Source organism: Notamacropus eugenii, chromosome 3 (genome assembly GCF_028372415.1).
Source record: "Notamacropus eugenii isolate mMacEug1 chromosome 3, mMacEug1.pri_v2, whole genome shotgun sequence".
NCBI classification, from domain to species: domain Eukaryota; kingdom Metazoa; phylum Chordata; class Mammalia; order Diprotodontia; family Macropodidae; genus Notamacropus; species Notamacropus eugenii.
Window position 1 is genome coordinate 473,283,092 of NC_092874.1, and position 21,760 is coordinate 473,304,851.

General features: G+C 43.1%; 1 protein-coding gene across 1 annotated transcript in view; it reads right to left on the reverse strand.

Moving 5' to 3' along the window:
- Positions 1–21,760, reverse strand: part of SCN10A (sodium voltage-gated channel alpha subunit 10) — an 87,909-nt gene that overhangs the window by 15,133 nt on the left and 51,016 nt on the right. Inside the window, exons 14-20 of the mRNA XM_072650705.1 lie at positions 19,529–19,879; positions 17,734–18,189; positions 12,257–12,380; positions 7,795–7,949; positions 5,572–5,745; positions 3,409–3,531; positions 173–454 (exon numbers count right to left, since the gene is read on the reverse strand). Of these exons, the coding sequence (XP_072506806.1) occupies positions 173–454; positions 3,409–3,531; positions 5,572–5,745; positions 7,795–7,949; positions 12,257–12,380; positions 17,734–18,189; positions 19,529–19,879 (1,665 nt within the window). The remainder of the gene's footprint in view (positions 1–172; positions 455–3,408; positions 3,532–5,571; positions 5,746–7,794; positions 7,950–12,256; positions 12,381–17,733; positions 18,190–19,528; positions 19,880–21,760) is intronic.

The window sequence follows — 21,760 nt, forward strand, 5'->3', positions numbered from 1 at the left end:
TTTCTTCCTGCCGTTCTTAGAGACAAACTAGAATTGGCAGAATGTTCAATGGCGTTCAGTTTATGCAAACTCTTGCTGTCCTTCAGCCTTTGGGTGCCATTTTTGTATGACTTCTCCTTGGCCATCTCCTCATATAATTCTCCCCGTGACAAGAGAGAAGAAAAGGACTTACCACCTGCAGGAGAGCAAGGTAACCGATTCCCACATTATTAAAGTTGACTTTCACAGTGTCCCAGAAGAGACCAGAGCTATTCTGCTCATTACACTGGGTCTTGTTATTGGCGATTGACACATTCACAGGGGAGAAGTCTCCCAGGGTGATGTTGATGCATTTCCCAAATTTTCCTGAAAAGAGATTTACGCCCATGATGCTGAAGATGAGCCAGAAGATAAGACAGACCAGAAGGACATTCATGATGGAAGGGATCGCACCAACCAGGGCATCTACAACCACCTGGAAATCAAAGGAGTGGGGGAAGTGGGACGGGAAGAGAGGGGACAGGGGGAGAGAAAGAGGCGTGAGGAGAGAGAGAGGGAGGAGAATGACTGGAATTATAAAATGAACAAGTTACAGAAAAATCGAGCTGATTGGACAATAGAATAATTTTCTTTCTCTGAAAGTGTTAGGACACTGGGAATGGATGCTCATTGAGTTTGCAGATGTGTTTTTCCTCAGGGTATTTGGAAAAGTGATGGGGTTTCATTTGTTAGGAATGTATTCAAAATACTCCCCACAGAACAAGAAGCACCTAGATCTAGCAGTGTGATAGAATAGATAGAGCACCACACCTGGAGTCAGGAAGACCAGGGTTCGATCCTGTCTCAACCCAAATGGTCAGCCATATGATTCTGGGCAGGTCAATTAAGCTCTCTGAGCCTCAGTTTCCTTAACTATATAAAAAGGATTGTGATATGCGCATTGTCCACCTCACTGGATTGTCGGGAGGCTCAGATGAGGCAATATATGTAAAGCATTTCACAAAACTTCAGGCTTTAATTACTGTGTAAATGTCGGTAATTACTAAGAGAGGACAGACAATTTCATAGGTGTGCTGAACACACATGCACACATACGTGCACCCCCCCACACAAACACACATGCTGTGGATGCTAACTTTGAAATAATCACTACATGGAATTTGGTGTCATGCATCCCCGTGACTGCCAACTAGCCAAGCAACAAAGCAGACAAGACACAGCCATCACCAGCATGTGCAGCTGCCATTTTTTTCTATAGTGTTTTTAGCTTTGAAAAGTACTTTACTTACATGCTCTCATTCAAGCCTCATGAAGCCCTGGAAGTGACCACTATACATATTACTATGAGTGAGGAAACTGAAGCACAGAAAAGTGAAGTGACTGGCCCTGGTAACACGGGTAGCAAGTATTACCTTTTGGGATTTCAACCCAGTCCATCCTGACTCCAAGACCAGGACTCCTTCCACATTACCGGGATTCCTCGCCAGCATACATTCTACACAGATGCATGCCTGCCGCCCATAGGTGAGTAGCAGGACCTGCTCGAATGTCTATAATTATAATTTTGATTATTCTTGATCCATATTGCTTTTATTATTGACAATGGTTGCAGAAATTCTGGAGGCAGGGCAGATCACAGACATACATTAAAGTATGTAATAGCAAGGAACCAGTCACTTTGGAAGTCTAGCGCATAGGACCTGCCCAAGTTAGAATCATCACTAACACTTGTATAGTGCTTTGAGATTTGTAAAATGTTTTGTGCGTTCTCTTGCTTGCATAGGGCTACTTGATTTAAGACTCGAAATATAATTAAATTAATTAAAAAACTTTTATTTGATAAAAGTCAATATTATGGCTTCAGAAATAATTGAATCACTTAGAAGTGCCCCTTCCCCCGTTATTAAGATGAGGAAGGGGTACAATATCATAGAAAGAACTACTGCACTGGGAATTAAAAGGTGTGAGTTTGACTCTTGGTTCTGCTCCAGAATGCCTGTGTCATGTTTGCATGAACAAAGACGTGATAGGAAGGTGTGAAGATGGCAAAAGTAGCCTGGCTTGGATGCATTATTAGTTATGTGTGTACTTAGAGAGGGCTTACTCAATGTTTGTTGGATTAGATTGGGTTAGACTTAGGAGGTAAGACTGAATAGGGAGGGTGGGGTCATCTAGTGCAGGGCTTTCAGCTCGAGGATGAGGAAACTGGAATTCATCCTAGAAGCAAAAGGGAGCTATGGAAGATTTTGGAGCAGAGGAGTAACATGACTGGAGCTATACATTACTGGGGTACCTCTGCTAGCACTTCTTACAGTGGATTGGAGAGAGAAGGCTAATTAGAAGGTGATTGAAACAGAGTAGCTCTCATTTGTCTGGTGGGGGTTCTTGGATACGGATCTTAAGGTAAATCCATAGGGGTCTTGATAAATCATTGACATGAAATTGACTATGATGTGGGTCCATTTTGGAACCCCTTCAAAGAGACTCTTTCTATAGGCACCAGGAGGACCTGGCACAGTTTTGTCCTGAGTGTATTTACTTACAGAAAAATGAAGGCACCTTCAGCATCCTACTAAGCATTTATGTAGCATCTTAAGATTTGCAAAATGCTTCATATACATGATCTCATTTGACTCTTATAAGAACCCTGGAGGATGGGTGCTACAAATCTTCTTATCTCCATTTTGCAAATCAGGAAACTGAAGCTTGCACAGGTGGAGTGATTTGCACAGGAGCACATGGCCAGTGAGTCCCCGAGGCTAGATTTTGAACTCAGGTCTTCCTGACTCCAGGTTCAACTATACCATTCAGTCTCTCATTCAGTGAGCTCATTTTTTACAGGTAGATTGTTGGAGACACTTAATGATATACCCAGATCTGGAGCTAAAAGTTCCATGAAACCTGCAAATGCCCAAACCTGGACAAAAAGACACTTAAGGAGTGAGAGCTCACTCGCTGTGGTGCAAAATTTTATTCACATATTCGTTTTAATTTTCAAAAGGGCCTTTCCCACGTGATGGTGGCAAATGGAGAGAGAAACTAAGAAATCCTTCTAAACATCTCCCAGCTGGATATCACTCCTTGTAGTGAAGATCCAAAGCAACTACCTTATCCAGATAAAGATAAGCACCATTTCCTGTATCAGGCTTGTCCTGTGTCAATAAAGACACTCTGGAAAGAGTGCTAGATTTGAGGTCTGAAGGTCTGGGTTCAAATTCTAACTCTATTTACTCTCTGTGTGACCTTGGATCAGTCACTTCATTTCTATGGGGATCAGTTTCCTCATCTGTAAAGTGAAAGGAGTTGGACCCAATGGTTTCTGAGGTCTATTCCAGCTCTTAATTTATGTACCTAGGGGAAAGGAAATGATGGATTTCAAATGATTTGGAATGGAGATGATTTTTGCAAATTTTGCCATTTCAGTCTTACCCTCATGCCTTCAAATCGTGACAGTGCTCTCAGGGGTCTCAGTGCCCGGAGGGTCCGGAGTGATTTAATGGGACCCAGATCAGAGTAGCCAAGTGTATTAGCTACAAGACTTATCATCGAAACCTGAAAGTAGAAAAGTTACAGAAGGTTATATTGAGAGCAAAACTGGTTCTTTGAATTAGTTTTCTTCACCAAGAGGATGAAACAACCCCACAGAATTGGGCATGAGAGTGAATGCAGTGGATGATAGGCAAGGGTGTGCTGGTAAATATTTAACTGGTTCTTTGGAGGGGGGTGATCTGGCTCCACCATGCCCTTGGGCCAAGATAGGGATCCAAAAAGGTCTCAGCAGGCTAAAACGTTGGGCTGAATCTAATCAAGTGAAAGCTTAGAGGGGCAAAGATAAAGTTTTACACTGGGGTTCCAAAAATGAGCTTTTCAGAGGAGGAACAAAGCATAGTTAGAAAACACTTCATGTGAAAAAGATCTATGTATTTTGATGAACTAAAATTAAAATTTCAGTGGGTTCTTCTCCAGTCAGACACGCATGTGGCTGTCCCCCATGGGTAGAATTCTCTCTCTCCTCATCTCCACTTCCCGGCATCCCACCTTCTCTGAGAAACCTTTCAAAGTCTCTAGTCCTCTTACTGCTAAGGCTGTCTCCAGGTTTATACTGTCTGAATCTTGTTTGTATGTAGCTGTTGTGATGTTTTCTCTTCCATCAGGATGAAAGCACTTTGAGGGAAGAACTGTTTTTGTCTCTTTTTTTTGCATTTCTTGTCTCTTTTTCTTTGTATCCTCAGTGCTTAGCACAGTGTATGGTACATAGTAGGTGCTTAAAAAATACTTGTTGACTAGACTTGACAAGCTAGAAAGCCTCCAGGAGAATGTGCCTGGGTGGGCAAGGGGAGGGGAGCAGAATACTCCTTGAGAGAAGTAGATGAACAAGCTAGGGGTGTTTAACCTGTGGAAGAGAAAATTTAGAAGGACCCTGAGAACTGAGCCCAATTTGTCTCGTGGAAGAAAGATCCCAGAAAATTCAGAGCATAAATACTGGATAGATCGGAGGTGCAGACAGGTTAATTTAGTCTTGAGTAAGGAAAAGCTTCCTAACAATTAGACCTCTCCAGATGGGCTGCCTCTGGAGGCAGGGCATTCTCTCCCATTGGGGTCATCAGGCACATTCTTGGTGGTCACTCACCAGTGAGATTTCAAATTTGGGTTGGGCTAGAGGTCCCCTGAGGTCTCTAGCAATACTGAAAATCAGTGATTTTGTGATTCTTGGACTAGACACATGGGAAATACTTTATAAATTCTCCTTTGAGTCTGGATTTAAAATCAGAGAATCCATGTATAAATTCTGTGTCTCACATACAATTGTATGGCCCTGGGCAATCTTTTCTCCTCTTTGAACCTCAGTGTCCTCATCTATATAATGAGCTGGAGAAGGAAATGGCAAACTGCTCCAGTGTCTTTGCCAAGAAACCCCAGATGGGGTCACCAAGAGTCAGGCATAACTGCAAAGACTAAACAACCAAAAAGAGAGGGTTGGACCAGGGGCTCTAAGGCCCCTTCCAGCTGTAAATCTTGGAATCTCATGATTCAAGATGGATGTGTGGTCGGCTGCAAAAGAATCCAGGAATACGATCTGCTTGTGTTGCTTGGGTCCTTCCCCAAAGTTTGTTTATTTAACAGTCAACAAGGGTTCCAGTCCCTGGCCCTGGACTTTCTCAGCTCCCATTCCAGAGTTCTTTCTGCATTCCTAGTGCCAATTTTCCACCCACCTTTTCCAAATGAAAAGCACACCACTCAATAGCAGTACAGAACACCTCTTGTGATGGCTTTGTGTTCAACACTGACATTTCAAGGCCTATGGAAAGGCAACACAAAGCACATAGAGCTCTCAGTTCTCTCTGAACAAGGAAATAAGGGCTGTGAGTAAGAGACACTGCCTCAGCACGAAGTCCTTTAGCGTCAGATGCTTCAAGCTCCGCATCTCATGCATCAGTCAGCTCCACAGTCTCTCCTTTGTCCCTAGAGATGTTGTGAGGGCCAGTCCCCAGATGTCTCAGAAAAGGGCCCCCTTAATTTGTGATTCTGTCTCGGCAGCCTTTCTGCGCCACCCAACCATAGGAGGAGAGGATTTGGCAGGGCCATACTCACATCCACAATGAGGAAGTCCAGCCAGCACCAGGCATTGGTGAAGTAGGTCTTGAAACCATAGGCCACCCACTTCAGCAGCATCTCAAGGATAAAGATGTAAGTGAACACCAGATCAGCAAACTCCAGGATGAGCTTCAGTGTGGGCCTAGTGTCCAGATAGATGTCTTCGAAAGCCTGGAATGAGGAGAGAGAGGATATGCCCACCCACAGATCCTTGGAGGAAAAGTTTTAAGAGATCCTAGCTCTCAACCTTTCCAATGGTCTTCTAGGATGTCACTGATCCATTTATTCTTCTCTCTATGTATATGTGTGTATGTGTGTTTATATATGTATATATGGGTGCATATGTGTACATGTATATATTTGCATATACATGCATGTATGTGTACATGTGTGTATATATGTATGTATATTTACATATATACACATGCATACATTTCACTTCAGTTGCAAAATGGCCATTCTATCAGAAGTGGGTGGGATAAATGCTTCCATTAAATCAATCCTGGTGAACCCTGCAAACAACGATAAAAGGATCCTGGAGTTCTTAGCCTTGGGATTGTGAACTTGGTTTAAAAAAATTTTTGTTTGTAGGTAACTGTATTTGAATATAATCAGTTTCCTTTGTGATCCTATGTGTTTTAATTGATGTATTTGAAAACATTATTCTGAGAAGGGATCCACAGACTTCATCAGACTCCCCCAGGGGTCCAGGATACAGAAAAGGTCAGCAGCCTTGACAGAATTGTAGATCTAGGGGAACCCTCAAAGCCATCTTATTTAGCCCTCTGAATTTACAGAAGAGGAAACAGAGGAAGATGAAGTAGCTTGTCCATGGTCACACAGTGGTGGGTTTTGAACCCAGGTCCTTTGACTCCAAACCCAGTGCGTTTTCCACTACACCAGGATGCCTTTCTTAGATTGTCTCAGATTTTGGAAATGAGCCAAAAGGAATTTATTAAGAATTGTAGCCTGATCAATTTAAAGGAAACCAGCTCCAATATTTTGATGCTTGAACAAACTGGGGCTCTCCCCACTGTGGCAGCTTCTTCCACCAATGCAAATCTCCACCCATCAGCCATCTCAACCCATCTGTGCCTTCCCATTCTATGCTCCTCTTGTCTCTACTTCCTTTTTATAAGGGCTTCACCCTGTGGGCTGGGGGTGGGGGGAGAAGGAGAGGCGAGAGGGACCTCCCTCTAGTCATCTGGATAATGAGGGGATAGATATTGATAGACTGTGTACTGGTCATTCCTCACTCTCACTGGCCCAATTTTTTTTTCTGGTTCTTCATTTTCTTATCAAAAAGGAAACTGAACTCATTGCAAATGTATGAGGAACATTGGGCATTGGTGAATGGCTCAGCACCTTGGAGAGCTGCAATGGGTCAACCTCCTTCAAGAAACTCTCTAAGGGAACAGGGGCTATGTCTCAGTGGGCTGACTGGTTTCTGAATCAGGAGAAGGGCAGGAGGAGGGGTACAGAAAGAGTGGACAAAGGGCTGGAGTTCGGGGGAATCTGGTCCCCAGCACTTACTGGGTAAGTGGTACCCAGAGCAGGTCTTTGAACCTCTGGCCTAAACAGCTCTAGAGGACCAGAAATTCTGTCAATTCTGGAGGAGCTGCCAATCTGCCTCAGTACCCTCTCCTTACATCTCTGTGATGCAATCACAGGTCCCAAGCAAAACAAATAAAAAAAAGATTAACTATTTTCTACTCTGTTTCATGAATTTGCACTCCTCCTTTCAAACAGGCTGCAAGGTGGCATAGTGGATGGGACACTGGGTCTGGAGTCTGCAAGACCTGAATTCAAATTCTGCCTCAAATACTTAATGGGTGTGACCCTGGGTGAGTTAACTTCTGTTTGCCTCAGTTTTCTCGGGTAAAATGGCAATAATGATAGTATCAAAATCACAAAGTGGTTGTAAGGATCAAATGAGATAAGATTTATAAAGTGCTCACCACAGTACATGGCACACAGTAGGTGCCTAATAAATACTTATTCCCTTCTCTTCCCATCTTCGGGGTTAGGATGGAATTGCCAGGAGGACAGAGATTGTTTTGCTTTTGTCTTTGTATCTACAGTCCTTCAGGCAGGGGCTGAGCACAGTTGCTCAATAAACATTTGGTAATGAATTCAATCAACTTCAGGAAACAGTGCTCCGCTCACCACACCACATTGCCTTCCTTGCCTCCCTTGCTCTCAGTTCAAACCTCCAATTACCAGGGCTCCGCTGCTCAGCAGAATCATAAAGATGATAAAACTCTCAAACCAATTGTGTTCCACAATATGGTAGCAGGTTTTTCTTAGGCTCCAGAAGACAGATGCAGGAAACCTTCCTGTGTCTGCTGTGCAGCATGGACAGAGCCGAATACAGTCTGGAAGGAGAGAAGTCATTGACATGGAACGTATACCATGGTAGCCAGCCAATCTCCCCATCTCCAACTCTCCACCCCATTAGCCACAAACAGGATTCGGATATCCTGGCTGCTATGTTTTAGGCAAGGGCTTCCAGAGGAGCTGGGTTCTAGTCCCTTCCCAATTCTGCCTCTTATTATCCATAGAAGCATAGCTATGAATTTGGAAGGGATCTTGGAGGTCATCTAGTTCAACCTCCTTATTTTACAGATGAGGAAACTGAGGCCAAGGAAAAGGAGATGGTAAGTAGCCAGGTCCTCTGCAACTTCAGGGCTCCCTCTACTACACCTAGCCCTGTCTTTCTTCCAAGCACAACTCTGGTGCCACCTCCAACCAGACACCTTACTTGATTCTTCTGGTTCTCTGCCTTGGGAAATTCCTTTGTATGTCCTTTGTATTTACTTACCTGTGTCTATCTGGGTGAGCTCCTTGAGGGTAGGAACTGTTTTTAATTTCTCTCTGCAATCCCAACCCCTAGCCCAGGGCCCTGCCAAGTAGACGTAGAATCATCATTTGCTGAATTGAGTCTTAAATCTGACCTTCATCTGCTTGCACAGGTCACTTATTTTCCTCATGTATAAGGTCACTTTTATATTGAACATGACAGATTTTATGATCTCACAGACTGTAGACTCATTGATATTGAAGCTTCTCCTGGTAGAGCTAGACTGTAAGATCCCATAGACAAAAATTCTATTGAAAGACTCAGTGTAGGTAGGGTGGGAAACTCATCAGAATGAAGCTCTGATAATACAACAAAGTCAGCACTGACAAGGAACAAAAACAGAAGTTTTCTGAAGATAATGAGAGATCAGAGAAACTCAACAATCAACCAAGACTTTGGTTGGAAACAAGCATCGTAATAGAACATGTCAAGAGACCATAAAAATAGTGGCAGGAGCACTAACATATAGAGTAAGCTGAAGCAGCTAGGGACAGCCAAGGACAGCAAAAGAAAAGTGTTATTAGAAGCTAAATTCAGGAAAGAGAAGGACTGAAGAAGGAGCAGAATAACTGCTATCTGTGAATAGGATAGTAACTGTCAACAGAAATCAGAATTACTCCCTGGAAAGACTTATATGAACTGATGCTGAGTGAAATGAGCAGAACCAGGAGAGCATTATACACAGTAACAGCCACAGTGTGCGCGGACTGTTTCTGATAGACTTAGCCTTTCACATCAATGCAAGGACCTAAAACATTCCCAAAGGTCTCTTGAGGCAAAATGCCATCCACATCCAGAGAAAGAACTATGGAATCAGAATGCAGAATGAAGCAGAATATTTTCTCTTGTATTATGTTTTGTTTTGATTTGGTTTTTCTCATGGTTTCTCCCATTCGTTTTAATTCTTCTATGCAACTAATCTGAAAATGTGTTTAATGAGAACACATGTGTAGAGCCCATATAAGATTGCATACCATCTTGGGGAGGGAGGGGGAGAAAAATTTAAGACTTATGGAAGTGACTGTTAAAAACTGAAAGCAAACTAATTAAATTTAAAACAGAAATTAAAAATATTAAAAAAAAAAAAGAAGAAGAAATCAGAGTTACTCGATCTAAATTTTACTTCTATCCTCTCTCCCAAGGAGAATGATCCTTTAGACTGGAAAGGGTAAAGTAAAAATGGCTGAAAGGGAGGATGCCCAAGACAAGTATGATACTGGTAAAAAAAATGCTCAACTACCCTGAATGAATTTAGAGAAGCAGCACCCTCAGGTGTTATGACTGGTAAGCCACTGTCTGCAACATCTGGAAGATCATGGAGAATGAGAGAGCCCTCCAGGAGCTTAGAGAAGGACAATTGGGGCAATTTTCAAAAAAGGGGAGACAATAAAATCTGAAGATATAGGCAACTGAATCTGACTTTGATTCCTAGGGGAATTACATAAAGGACCATTAAAGAAAGGGTTAGGGGGCTATTGAGATAAGGAAGTAGGGATTGTGAAGTGTCACTGTGGCTCCATCAAGAATAGGTTAAGAACTTAAAAAATTTAATTTTTTAAAAGAAAGCAGGTCATTTACCTTTTTTGGACAGAGCAACAAACTCATAGATCAGGAGAATGCTATAGATAGGTTTTTACCTAGATTTTAGCAAAGCATTTGATAAAATCTTTTGTGTGATTTTTATGGAAAATATAGAGAGATGTGGACTAGAAAATGGTATAATTAGATGATTCCAGAAATAGTTTAATGGTTATAATAGACTCATTCAAAGTCAACATGTCAGGAGGTATCCAATGGAATGCCTTAGGGATCTATCCTTGGTTTGGTGCCATAACATTTTTACCAATGACTTGAATAGACATACTTACAAAATTTGCAAATGACATGAAGTTGGGGGTGAAAGCCAATACGTTGGATAGTATAATTTGGATTCAAAAAATATCTTGGCAGTCTAGAACATTGGACTGAATTGAATAAGATGAAATTGAAAAGGGATAAATGTAAAGTCTTAGACTTGGGCCCAAGAAATTGAATTCATAAACATAAGAAGATGGAGACATGGTTTGCCTGAAAAATTTCTAGGGCTCTTAGGGGATTGCAAGGTCAATATAAATCAAGGGTATGACATGGTATGACACAAAATTCTCCTTTGATGTTGATTTCCATTGAGAGGTATTTTCATTCTTTTTTTCAGTCATGTCTGACTCTTTGTGACTCCAATTGAGTTTTTCTTGGCAAAGATACTGGTGTAGATTGCCATTTCCTTTTCTAGCTCATTTTACAGATGAGGAAACTGAGGTAAACAGTGTTAAGTGACTTGTCCAGGGTTATACAGTTAGTAAGTGTCTGAGGCCAGATTTGAACTCAGGAAGATGAGTGTTCCAGACTCCAGGGCCAGTGCTCTGTGCACTATGGAGCCTCCTAGTTGCCCAGAGTTATGCTCTGAGAGAGACAGCTTCCAGAGATAAGAAGATAGCTCTTTGGTTTTCTGCCCCAGCTGGACCACACTGGGAGTACAGGGTTCAGTTCTAGGCACCACATTTTTGAGGACAGTGACAAACTTGAGAGCATCCAGGCAGCCAGTCTTGTGTTTTTGGATTCTGAGAACCAGCAGAAGGAAGTAGAGATGTTTAACCTAGAGAAGGGAAGCCTGAGGGCAGGACATGAGAGCTGTCTTTAAGGGTGATCTGAAGGGCAGTCATGAGGAAGAGGGAATAGTTATATTCTGCTTGGACCCAGACAACAGAATCAAGAGTAATGATGGAAATCTGGAAAGAGGCCATTCTAGCGCAATATTAGGTAAAACAAAACAGATTCCTAAGGACTAGAGCTGACCCAAAGTGGAGTGGCTCGCCCTCCTGGGAGGGTTTCAGATATTGTGGATGACCATACGTGGTGGATGATATACAGGATTTTTTTAAGGTATAGTTTGCCTTAAATGACCTCTAAGGTCTTTTCCAGCTCTAAAATTCTGTAATTCCCAGAGTGGATGTCTCTGTGTGTGTCTCTGTCTCTGCCCTCTCTCCTCTTTTTCCCCATCCTCCCTCTGCCCAACCCACCTTCTATCTCTGTCTTTTCCATTTCAAAAAATTAAGAAGTCCTAACTCTTATCCCAGCATATTTTTTGGGTTTAGGACAGGTATGGGTTTAGAACTCAGTGCCTATATGTTCAGATGAGTAATTGTGTGCCTTATATTTCTCATATTATTATTAAGTGATCTGTTTTTATTAAATGGGAGTCATTATTGAGATAATTCATTGTTGATGAACTTATGATTCCCCTGATGGCCCATATGCTTGTTATTTTAACAGCTGCCGAATCAATGTGTTCATTATGGGGCTGTGAATTCCTTCATAGTTTATATTCTTATAGTCCCTGTTAAATACCTCTTCCATGCCATTATTTTGTGGGTTAAGCTTGCTAAGATGAAGGCCAAAGAAACCTAGATGTTTGTACATGCCTGCTTATTTGGGGGTATAGTAGACTCAAGAACTGGAGAAAGTTGGGGCTTCCCTTCCATCTTTGTACCCCAGTCATGCTAATGTATGCTAGCATGTTTATGTACCTGAATTAGATTAGAAGCCTTCTGCATATGTCATTTTCTAGGTGTGATGCCGACCTTAGCACCAAGTAATGTTAGGAGATTAGCGGCTTTTTGATGACAGGAAGAAGGAAACTAACCAATGTTTGAAGGTATATTTCTGACGGGTTTGAATTAACTTTCCCTCCACAAACTGGAACAAACCCAAGTGAAAGAGAGAGCAAAGAGAAAAGACTAACTCTGGGGCTAGCCAGGTACTTGGATGAAATCAATTACTGACCCTCTGTGAAGCAATCCTCAGGCTCCTCCAAGATCTCACTGAGGTCTGTGATTTTCTTTAGCAGTGTCTCTGGATCAGGGATGTCCACAGTGCTGCCTTCAGAGCAACTTGTGACATCTTCTTTCTGCAGGACAGAAGCACAGACCAATGAATCCCATGCTTACTTTGTGGTCACAGAACACAGGACAATGAAGGCACCTCAGATATCTGTTAGCACAATTTGGGAAGAAACTGAGGCTCAGTGAAGGAGGTCACCTGCCTAAGTTACACAGGCTGCAAGTGGCAGAGACTAAACTCATTATCACCAAGATTGCATCAGGTTTGATATGTCCATCTTTTCAGCACTCTCCTGATCCTGCCCCACTGACTGGAGGGTGGGAGAACTGAGCAAAAAACTCCCCAAACCCCCATTTAAAGAGGGCTCAGAAACCCAGACAACTCTTATTTCCCATCAGCTGCACTGCTTGGATTGACTCCACCACCATCATGCCCTTCTCCTCGGTACCTTCCCCTCCCTCACCTTCCACTTCTTTGTGCGTCTTGTCTTTCCCTAGTAGATTACAAGCTCCTTGAGGGTGGGGACTGGCTTTCTTTCTCCTAATCATGTACCCAGCACTTAGCATAGTGTCCAGTACTTAGTATGAGCTTTCTAAATACTTGGTATTGATTCCCTCAGCTGAAGATCCATCTTCTACATGAAGCCTTTCTGGATTCCTCCCAGCAACTAGGACCCTCCACTCTAAGGTTACCTTGTATGGGCTCTGTATGTATCTTTAATATTCTTTTTGTTTCATATCGATGTCTTTATTCCTGTTAATATGCCTGTTGTATGGACCTTTAATATACTCACTCTTGCATATGTAATCTTCATATCATTAACTGTATCTTTAATATGCCTATCTTTATACTATTGATAAACCTATTATATCTTTAATATGCTTATTATTGTATATGTATAGCTTTATACCATTGATGTACCTATTATTATATCTTTAATATACTTATTACTGTGTATGAATAGCTTTATACCATTGACATGCCTATTATATGTAACTTTAATATGCCTATCTATTTACTGACCACCTTCCCTACCCCCTCCCTGCCCTATGTAAGACTTCACTTTTGTCATTCTCTCCCCAGCATTTAGCCCTCATACCATAGACACTTAATGAATGCTTATGGATTGATTGACTCCTAGGTAAAAAATAAAAAAGGTGAAGTGAGATAAGAGGAAAATGTCTAAACCTGTCTTCAGTTTCTCCTTGCTTGCTTCTCCAAAAGTCAAACTTTTTCAGTGCAACCCCCTCAGGCGTCATTCTTTTTCTACCTCACTCCCCAAGCCCAGCTTCTGAACATAAGTCAGCCCCGAAGCTCTGATGAGGCTCAAATCTGGTTTCTGTCTCTAAGGTAGGCTGAAATTCTCTGACCATGGGCAGCCCTGATTCCAGGGAAGGGGTCATTTTATCTGGGGCCCCCACTCAGTGAAGGAAAGTAGAGCACTAAATAGCACTGGTGCCAAGCAGCCTGTAGCTCCAGTGCCAAGGCATCCCATATTACCTCTGTGGGACTGCCACCTGAGTGGGTATCCTTCCGTTGCTTATTCAGGTACAAGGCTAAATCTTCAGAAGAAGTCTCAGACGTGAGGTGATGGTGCTTCTCCTGTAGCCTTCCTTTTCCCTGCAGAGGGACTTCCTAATGGAAGAGAAGCCAAAGATCATTCACCTTCAGAGTCAGCCCTGATGGGTTTCAAACCCCCAGAGAAAGCTCTCACACGAGAACAATTTAAACAAATGTGAGAGCTCTCAAGAGACCATATCCTTCAAAACTTCTCAGATCATCAGATCATGAGGAAGACAAAGGTCATCTCTCTATCAGTGTTCAAGATTCTACTCCCACCTACATCAAAACTGGGCTGTGAAGTTGGCAGGTAGCTGAAGGAGGAGTTCAGAAGAATTCCCCTTTACCCAAGCAGACCTTATTCTAGCCCTGATCCCTTTTGTCCCCAGGCACCTTCAATATCCCCTTCTCCACTGATTCCTTCAATATGCTCAGGTCAACTGAAACCTAAACAAATCTTTCCCTGATCCTTTTATATCAACTTTGCTACTGTCTCATTCCTCTTGTCTCTTTCACTGACCAACTCATTGAGAGGTAGTTGGTTGCCACTCACCAGACTGGCAGAAGGCTGGCTAGTACTACTGAATATATCTAGCCCTCTTTATCAAGGATGTAACCTATGATCCAGTGATTCTTGAAAAAGATGTCTCCACATTTTCACTAGTCACTCTTTTCTCAATGCCTTAGGATCTGACACTCCCTGCCCCATTCTGCATTACCTAAGACTTCTTAGTCACTGAAATCCAAAGACTTTTTAGTTATACTGGGAGAAAAAAGAAGATTAATGAAGAGCTAGGACCTTTGCTTGGTATGGATGAGACCATGGCAACTGTGTGTGTGTGTTCGTACTTCGTTGCCAAAGAAGATCTTGCCATCAGAGAAATAATGACATGACTTGCACTTGACTTTGTGTTGAGTGAGGAAAGGTGTGCAGGTCACCAACCTCACTTCTCCTCCAGAGTCGTCTGAATCCAGTGACCAGATATTCATCAGGATGACTGGAGATGACCCAGGATGAGGCAGTTGGGGTTAAGTGACTTGCCCAAAGTCACATAGCTAGTGAGTGTCATGTCTCAGGTGAGATTCGAACTCAGGTCCTCCTGACTCCTGCACTGGTGCTCTATCCACTGCACCACCTAGCTGCCCCGTGGTAACTGACACTCGAGAGAAGGCAGAGACGTCTTCATTTGTTTCTGTTTTTTCTTTCAAGGAGAATGACCTTCATATTGGAAATGGCAGAACACAAAGACTAACTCTGAAATGATAATTATTATAAGGAAAGAGATTGATAAGAGTGCACATAGCTGCCCTTGAGTCTCCTAGTTCAGATGAATGTTGTTCTTCTGTGTAGGAAGACCTGGCAGGTGTGATGGCTGAACCACTGCAATGGTCTTCGAGAGTTCGCAGAAGACAGGAGAGGCAGTACAAGACCGGAGAAGGGCAGATGTCTTGATTTTCCAAAAAAAGGAGGAGGCAGGAAGAGAACAGAGTCTGCAAGCTACAGGCCAATGAGGACTTCAATTGGTGGGAAAATCTCAGAGGAAGTACTTCAAGAGATGCTTGGTCAATACCTACGAAGGGAAGCGCTTGTTCCAAAGAAACTTCCTGGTTTCATGAAGAAGGAATCATGCTCAACAAACCAAACTTGCTTTTTTTGATGGATTACTAAACAAACAGATGAAAACGATGATGTGGCTAGCGTTTCCCCAGATGTCCACAAGGCTTTTTTTTGATAATTAACAACAACAATAATGATAATAAAGAACAATGATAATGACGATAGCTAGCATTTACATAGCGCTTTATGGTGAGGAAGACGCTTTACAAATATGATCTTGTGCTCCTCACAAAACCCCGAGAGGCAGGTGTTATTATTATCCCCATTTTATAGATGAGAAAACTGAGGTAGACAGAAGCTAAGTAATTTGCCCTCCTAGTAAGTATCTGAGGCAGGATTTGAATTCAACTCTTCTTGAGTCCAGGTCCACTATTCTCTCTTCACACTTCCTGGTTTCCTATCTCATACTGTTCTTGAGGAGATGATGGAGAGATATGAATTCAACAATAGAATAGCAAGAGTTGTTGGATGTGGTTTGGTGCTCCATTATCGATGTGGCAGAAGGTTTCCAGTGCAGTACCTCAGGGATCTGTACTTGGCACTGTGCTGTCTCACAATTTTTATCAAAGATTTAGATAAAGGCATTGATGACATTTTAATCTGATGTACAGATTACACAAGCTCCAGGAAGGATAACAAAAGTCAGGATCCAAAAGGACCTTACCAGGCTAGAACACTGGGCTGAAATTCATCAGATGAGAAGGAATGGAGAAAAATGTAAAGGCTTCCCCATGAGGGCCAAAGACCAATTCCATAAATATAGGATGGGGGAGGCACGGATAGAGAGCACACTCAGATGAGACAGCTGTGTGACGAAACAGACCCCAAGTCTAATGAGACCTTGGGACTACACTAGGAAGAAGTGTTGACTCCAGGAAAGGAGAGGTGATGGTTCCACTGCTGTCTGCCCTCATCAGACCTCCTCATCTGGAGTAGTGTGTCCAGGCTTTTTGCACCACAGTTTAACGATGGCATTGATAGACTGGAGAGTTCCTAGAACACCACTCACCCAGCTTTGCAGCCAAGGAGACCATGGGTGGAAATTGCAAAGAGTCAGATTTAAACTTGCTGTTAGAAAAAGCAAACTTAGCTAACATTGCATGCTGTCCTAAAGCAAAGAGAGTGGGCTCAGGGGATGGCCTCTTCCTTCTGGGAGGCCTTCAAGCAGAGGTTGGCCAACTACTTGTTGAGCGGGTTAGAGTAGAGATTCTTTCCCATATGGGTAGGACTAGATAGCACAAGTGGCCCCTGCCAATTCTCCAATTCTGGGATTCTCTAATCCCTGAGCCCTCTGGGGTATATGCCCATATCTCCACTCCTTTCCTGTTAGAGACTTTCTTTCTTTGGTTACAGAGACTCAATACCTTCCTTTTACTTCTCCCCCTATCTCTTTCTTTTTCTTAATCCAGATGATCCTTTCCTAATTCCTTATGGTAAATGATCTCTAAATGTAGACACTCAGACGGGGCAGTGGGAGACTACTGGATTCAAAATGTTCTGAGTTCAAGTCCTACTGCAGACACTTACTAGCTCTGATTTTGAGCAAGTCATTTATAACCTGTCTGCCTCCGTTTCCTTATTTGTAAATAGGAATAATGATAGCACCAAACTTCTCCCATGACAATATTATAAATTCATTATTATCATTATCATTATTATGCCCAAGTGTGCCCCCTTCGCCTTTTCCTCTACTCTCTTCTTTGGTAAACTCATTCTTTCTCTAAACTTTAACTTCCATGTTGACATACATGCCGCCCATATGTGTCTGTTCTCCCTTTTCCAGTTTCAGATTCACATCTTCGCCTCCAGGTGAAGTCACAGGTCCTATACTTTACAAAGTTCTCTTATTATATATTCCAGACACCATGCTAGGTGGTGGAGATAACACAATAGTAGTTATAGGAGTAATAAGAACTCACATTTGTGTAGTGGCTTAGGGTTTGTGAAGCACTTTGTAAATGATCTCGTCTGCCTCACAACAGCCTGGGGAGATAGGTTATTATTATTATCTCCACTTAACAGATGAGGAAATAGAGGTAGATAGAGGTGAGTGACTTGGCCAGGGTCACAACTAGTCAATTTTTGAGGCTGCATTTGAACTCAGGTCTTGTTGACTCTAGCACTGTAACGCACGCACACACACACACATTTCATGAATTTTTTTGGTACAGAAGGACATAGAGATTTCCCTCTCATCACTTTACAGATGCCTTAAATAAAAAGTCTTCACCTGTGGAACCACTTCTAATGCCACATTCGACTCCTCCTCCTCCTCATCATCATCATCTTCAATATCAGATTCTGCCACAGCCATCGGGACGGAGACCTCCATGTTGCTGTTGATCATGAAGTTTCCAGGGTCATTGATGGGGCACGCAGTCAACTCCAAGGCCAGCCCATTGGGAGCTGGGTTCTCTTGGACACTCCCAACACTGGGGAGCACCTGGGCAGCCACGTGGTTTGGGGCCCTGCATTCTGAGAGGGCCATTTTCACCAGCGCCTTCTGTTTCTCCTCTTTGGCCTTTGAAGTCCTGAGCTTTCTGCTCCAAAAGTCCTGAACGGCCTGCCTTACAAGATGCAGAAACTTCTGAATCCTGGCCAGGGCTACCTGTAAGTTGTTCAGTTCTCCATCATCTTCCGAGGCTAGGTTGTCAGCACTGAAGGAATTCAGCAGCAAGGCAATGAACAAGTTGAGGACCTGGAGATGAGGGGAGAGAAAAGAGGATCAGCTGGACCACCATTTTCCAAATCACCTGTGGATTTGTATATTGTAGAACATGTCCCTTAGCTCTACAGTGCCCTGGTGAAGCAGCTACAAGCTGAAAATGAGGCAAAATGGGATAGGACATTAAAGAGGAGGTAACATTTCTGTAGTGCTTACTATGTACCTGCCACTGTCCTAAGGGCTTCTCATTTGATCCTCACAACAATACAGAGAGGTAGGTACTATTATTATCCCCATTGTACAATTGAGTGAGCTGAGGTAGGCAGAGGGTAAGTGACTTGCCCAGGTTCACATAGTTAATAAGTATCTGAGATTGGATTTGAACTCAGGACTTCCTGATTTCAGGGCCATGACTCTATCTTCTGTGCCACCTAACTGCCATCAAAACCTGATCATTCAAGGCTCCACTGACACAAGCTGAGGGAGCAGGCTGAGAGGGCAGCTTTCTTGTCCCCTGCCTGGACTGAATCACAGGGGACATCATGGTGCTGAGAAAAACTTGCTACCATATTGTGAAGCAAAATTAGTGTGAAAATTAGATTGCTTTCGTGATTCTTCTGAGGAATGGAGCCCTGCTAATTGGATGTTTGAATTGAGAGCAAAGGAGTCAAGAAAGGCAGTATGGTGTAGTGAGCAGAGCACTGTTTCCTGAAGTCCTCACACACTCCCTAGCTGGGTGACCCTAGGAAGACTATCTAACTCTGTCTCAGTTTCCTCGTCTGTAAGATGGGCAGGGTCACTGTGAGGATCATATTAGATAATATTTGTAAAGCACCTGGCAAAATCTAAAAGTATTATCACATTAGGAGTACCATTCTCACACATTTTAAGGCTGGTAGTAAAATTGGTTTCACTTGTGGAGAAGAACCCAGACAATGTGGTTGTACCCAGATTTAAGGGGGACATTAAGGAAGAAACATCAAATAAGGAACCATCAGAGAGGTAGGAGAAGAACCATGAACAGCCAATCTCTCCAAAGCTAAGGTGGGAGAGAATGTCAGGAAAGCAGTCTGAAGGGGCTAAGGGCACCAAGAAGTATTGGAGGATGGAGACAGCGAAAAGAGGGCCAGCTTTGCAGTCAGAGGACATGGGTTTGACTGCAACCCAGGCTTCCTGGGCAAGTTATTGAGCCCCTGTGGGCAATGGTTTCTTCATCTATAAAAGGGAAAGAGGAATTGGTTGAAATCCTGGACATGGATATTTGGATAGAAAACCCACAGTGCTGCTAGGACACCATTGAGCCAGCTTTACAGCCCAGAAGATATTTCCAAGAAAGGATACGAATGTCCTTAAATGGGATCTGGCCACTTACCACCAGGTTCCCCAGCACCATCACCATTAAGAAGACAATGAGGCACATGTATATCCCAGACACTCGCATACAATCCCACATGGTCTCAATCCATTCCCCGCAGAGGATTCGGAACACAATGAGAAAAGAATGGAAGAAGTCATTCATATGCCAACGAGGCAGCTGCTCTGTTTCCAAATCACGGAGTTTATTGTAGCTCTCTCCAAACAGTTGCTTTCCAACCACAGCAAAGATGAAGACGATGATGGCCAGGATCAGGGTGAGATTGCCTAAGGCTCCCACAGAGTTGCCAATGATCTTGATAAGATTGTTCAAGGTTGGCCAGGACTTGGCCAGCTTGAAGACCCTCAGCTGGGGAAAAGCAGAAACATGGTGGCAGGTTACTCACGGGTATCATCATCATCCACTCAAATGCCCCAAATCTTCCATGAAACCATTGCCCTCCAGAGAGAAGGCCTGACCCTTGACACGTGGCACCAAATTCTTATATGGCTGCATGCTTAGCTTTCATGAACCCTCTATGAGCCTCAGTTTCCTCATTTGTCAAATGGAGATAATGATATTGGAACAAGTGAGAAAATGTATGCAAAACCCTTTGAAAACTTTTGAGTGACTTATTGGTGTCAGCTTTGTTATTAATCAACTGATCAACCAAAAATCCATCAATAAGCATTTATTAAGAACCTGCTATGAGTCAGGCACTATACTAAGCACTGGGAATATAAAAAGAGGGAAAAGACAATCCCTGCCCTCAAGGAGCTTACAATCTAATGAAGGAGATAACATGCAAACAGAAATATACGAAGCAAAATATACACAGGATAAATAAGACGTAATTAAAAGAAGAAAGGCACTGGGATTAAGAGGGGTTAGGGAAAGCTTCCTGGCAAAGACTGAATCTAATAGCCTTTGGGTCCCTGCCTTTCTAGTCTTCTTCCATGTCACTCCCCTTCACACTCTCTCCCTTCTCACCCATCTGGTGGCAGCCGATTCCCTGCCCATGATATCCCACTTGTGTCACAGAGCATCCTTTATAGTCCGAACGCACACCCTCCACCCTTCTGCCTCATAGCATCCCAGGTTCTTTCAAGGTACAGCTCAGGCCCTGACTCCTGCTTCAGGCCTTTCCTCATTCTTCCCACCTTTAGGTCTTGCTCTTCCTCTTAAAATTCTTTTGTATAACTTTGTGCGTTTATCATGTCCACTCCTCTGCGTACATGCTGTATGCTCCTGGTGGGGAGAGACGATTTTGGCTTTGCCTTCATAGCCCCAGCAACCATCATGATGCTTTACATAGAGGAATCCTTTAACCAATGTTTGTTAACAAGAATTCAATCATTTTTTTTCCCTAAGAATGTCTCCTTGGTTTAGCTGGGCATCAAGTTCCCAAGTTCCCAAGTCCCCAAGTTCCCATCAAGTTTCCAGTCTCTGACTGACAGTTTAGGGGCTAACAAGGCCCAAGGCATGGGTTTCAGCCTTTCTGTGGGTCATCTGGCTACACTCTGTTGTTTCACAATCATACGTCCTCCCCTCCCTCCACTGCCATGTCTTGTGAATGGCACAAGGTTGGTTGGGGGAGAGAGAAAGGGGACTGGTCAGAGTCCATGGATGAGTTAAAGCAAACTCATCCCTCAGATGGACAGAAACCATTCCAAATCTAAAGCCTGGATCTCTAGATAGTTATGGATCATTGATTTGGGACTGCAGGGGACCTTAGATGTCATTTAGCCTAAGCCCCCTGTCTTCATTAGCATCCATTTACCAAGTGTTCTCTGAGTACTGAGCACTGTTCTGTGGTGTACAGAGACAAACACATCCAGCAACCCCTTCCCTAGGGGAAGCAAGGGAAGAGAGAAGAACACTGGAGGTGGTCTCAGAGGGGACCCTGGCTCTGCCATTTTCTACCTTTGTGGCCAAGAATAGACCAATCACTTTCCTTCAGTTTTCTTCAGTCTCACTTTCTTCATCTGTAGAATAATGATGACCTTTGTGAGGCCTTGAAGCTTTAAATGGATGACTTGAAGAAAATTAAATACACAGTGCTAGCAATGTGTGAGGTCTGGGAAGGGGGCTATTGATCCATACTGATTTTCTTATGCCTGGAGTTTCCCAATGCTCCCTTAGGGCAATGGGGGATGATGAAGATACTATTTATATACACTTCTGGTTGCTCCCCAAACCTCACCACCTGTACTGCGATCATCTACCTGGACTAGGCCCATTTTTCCAGGC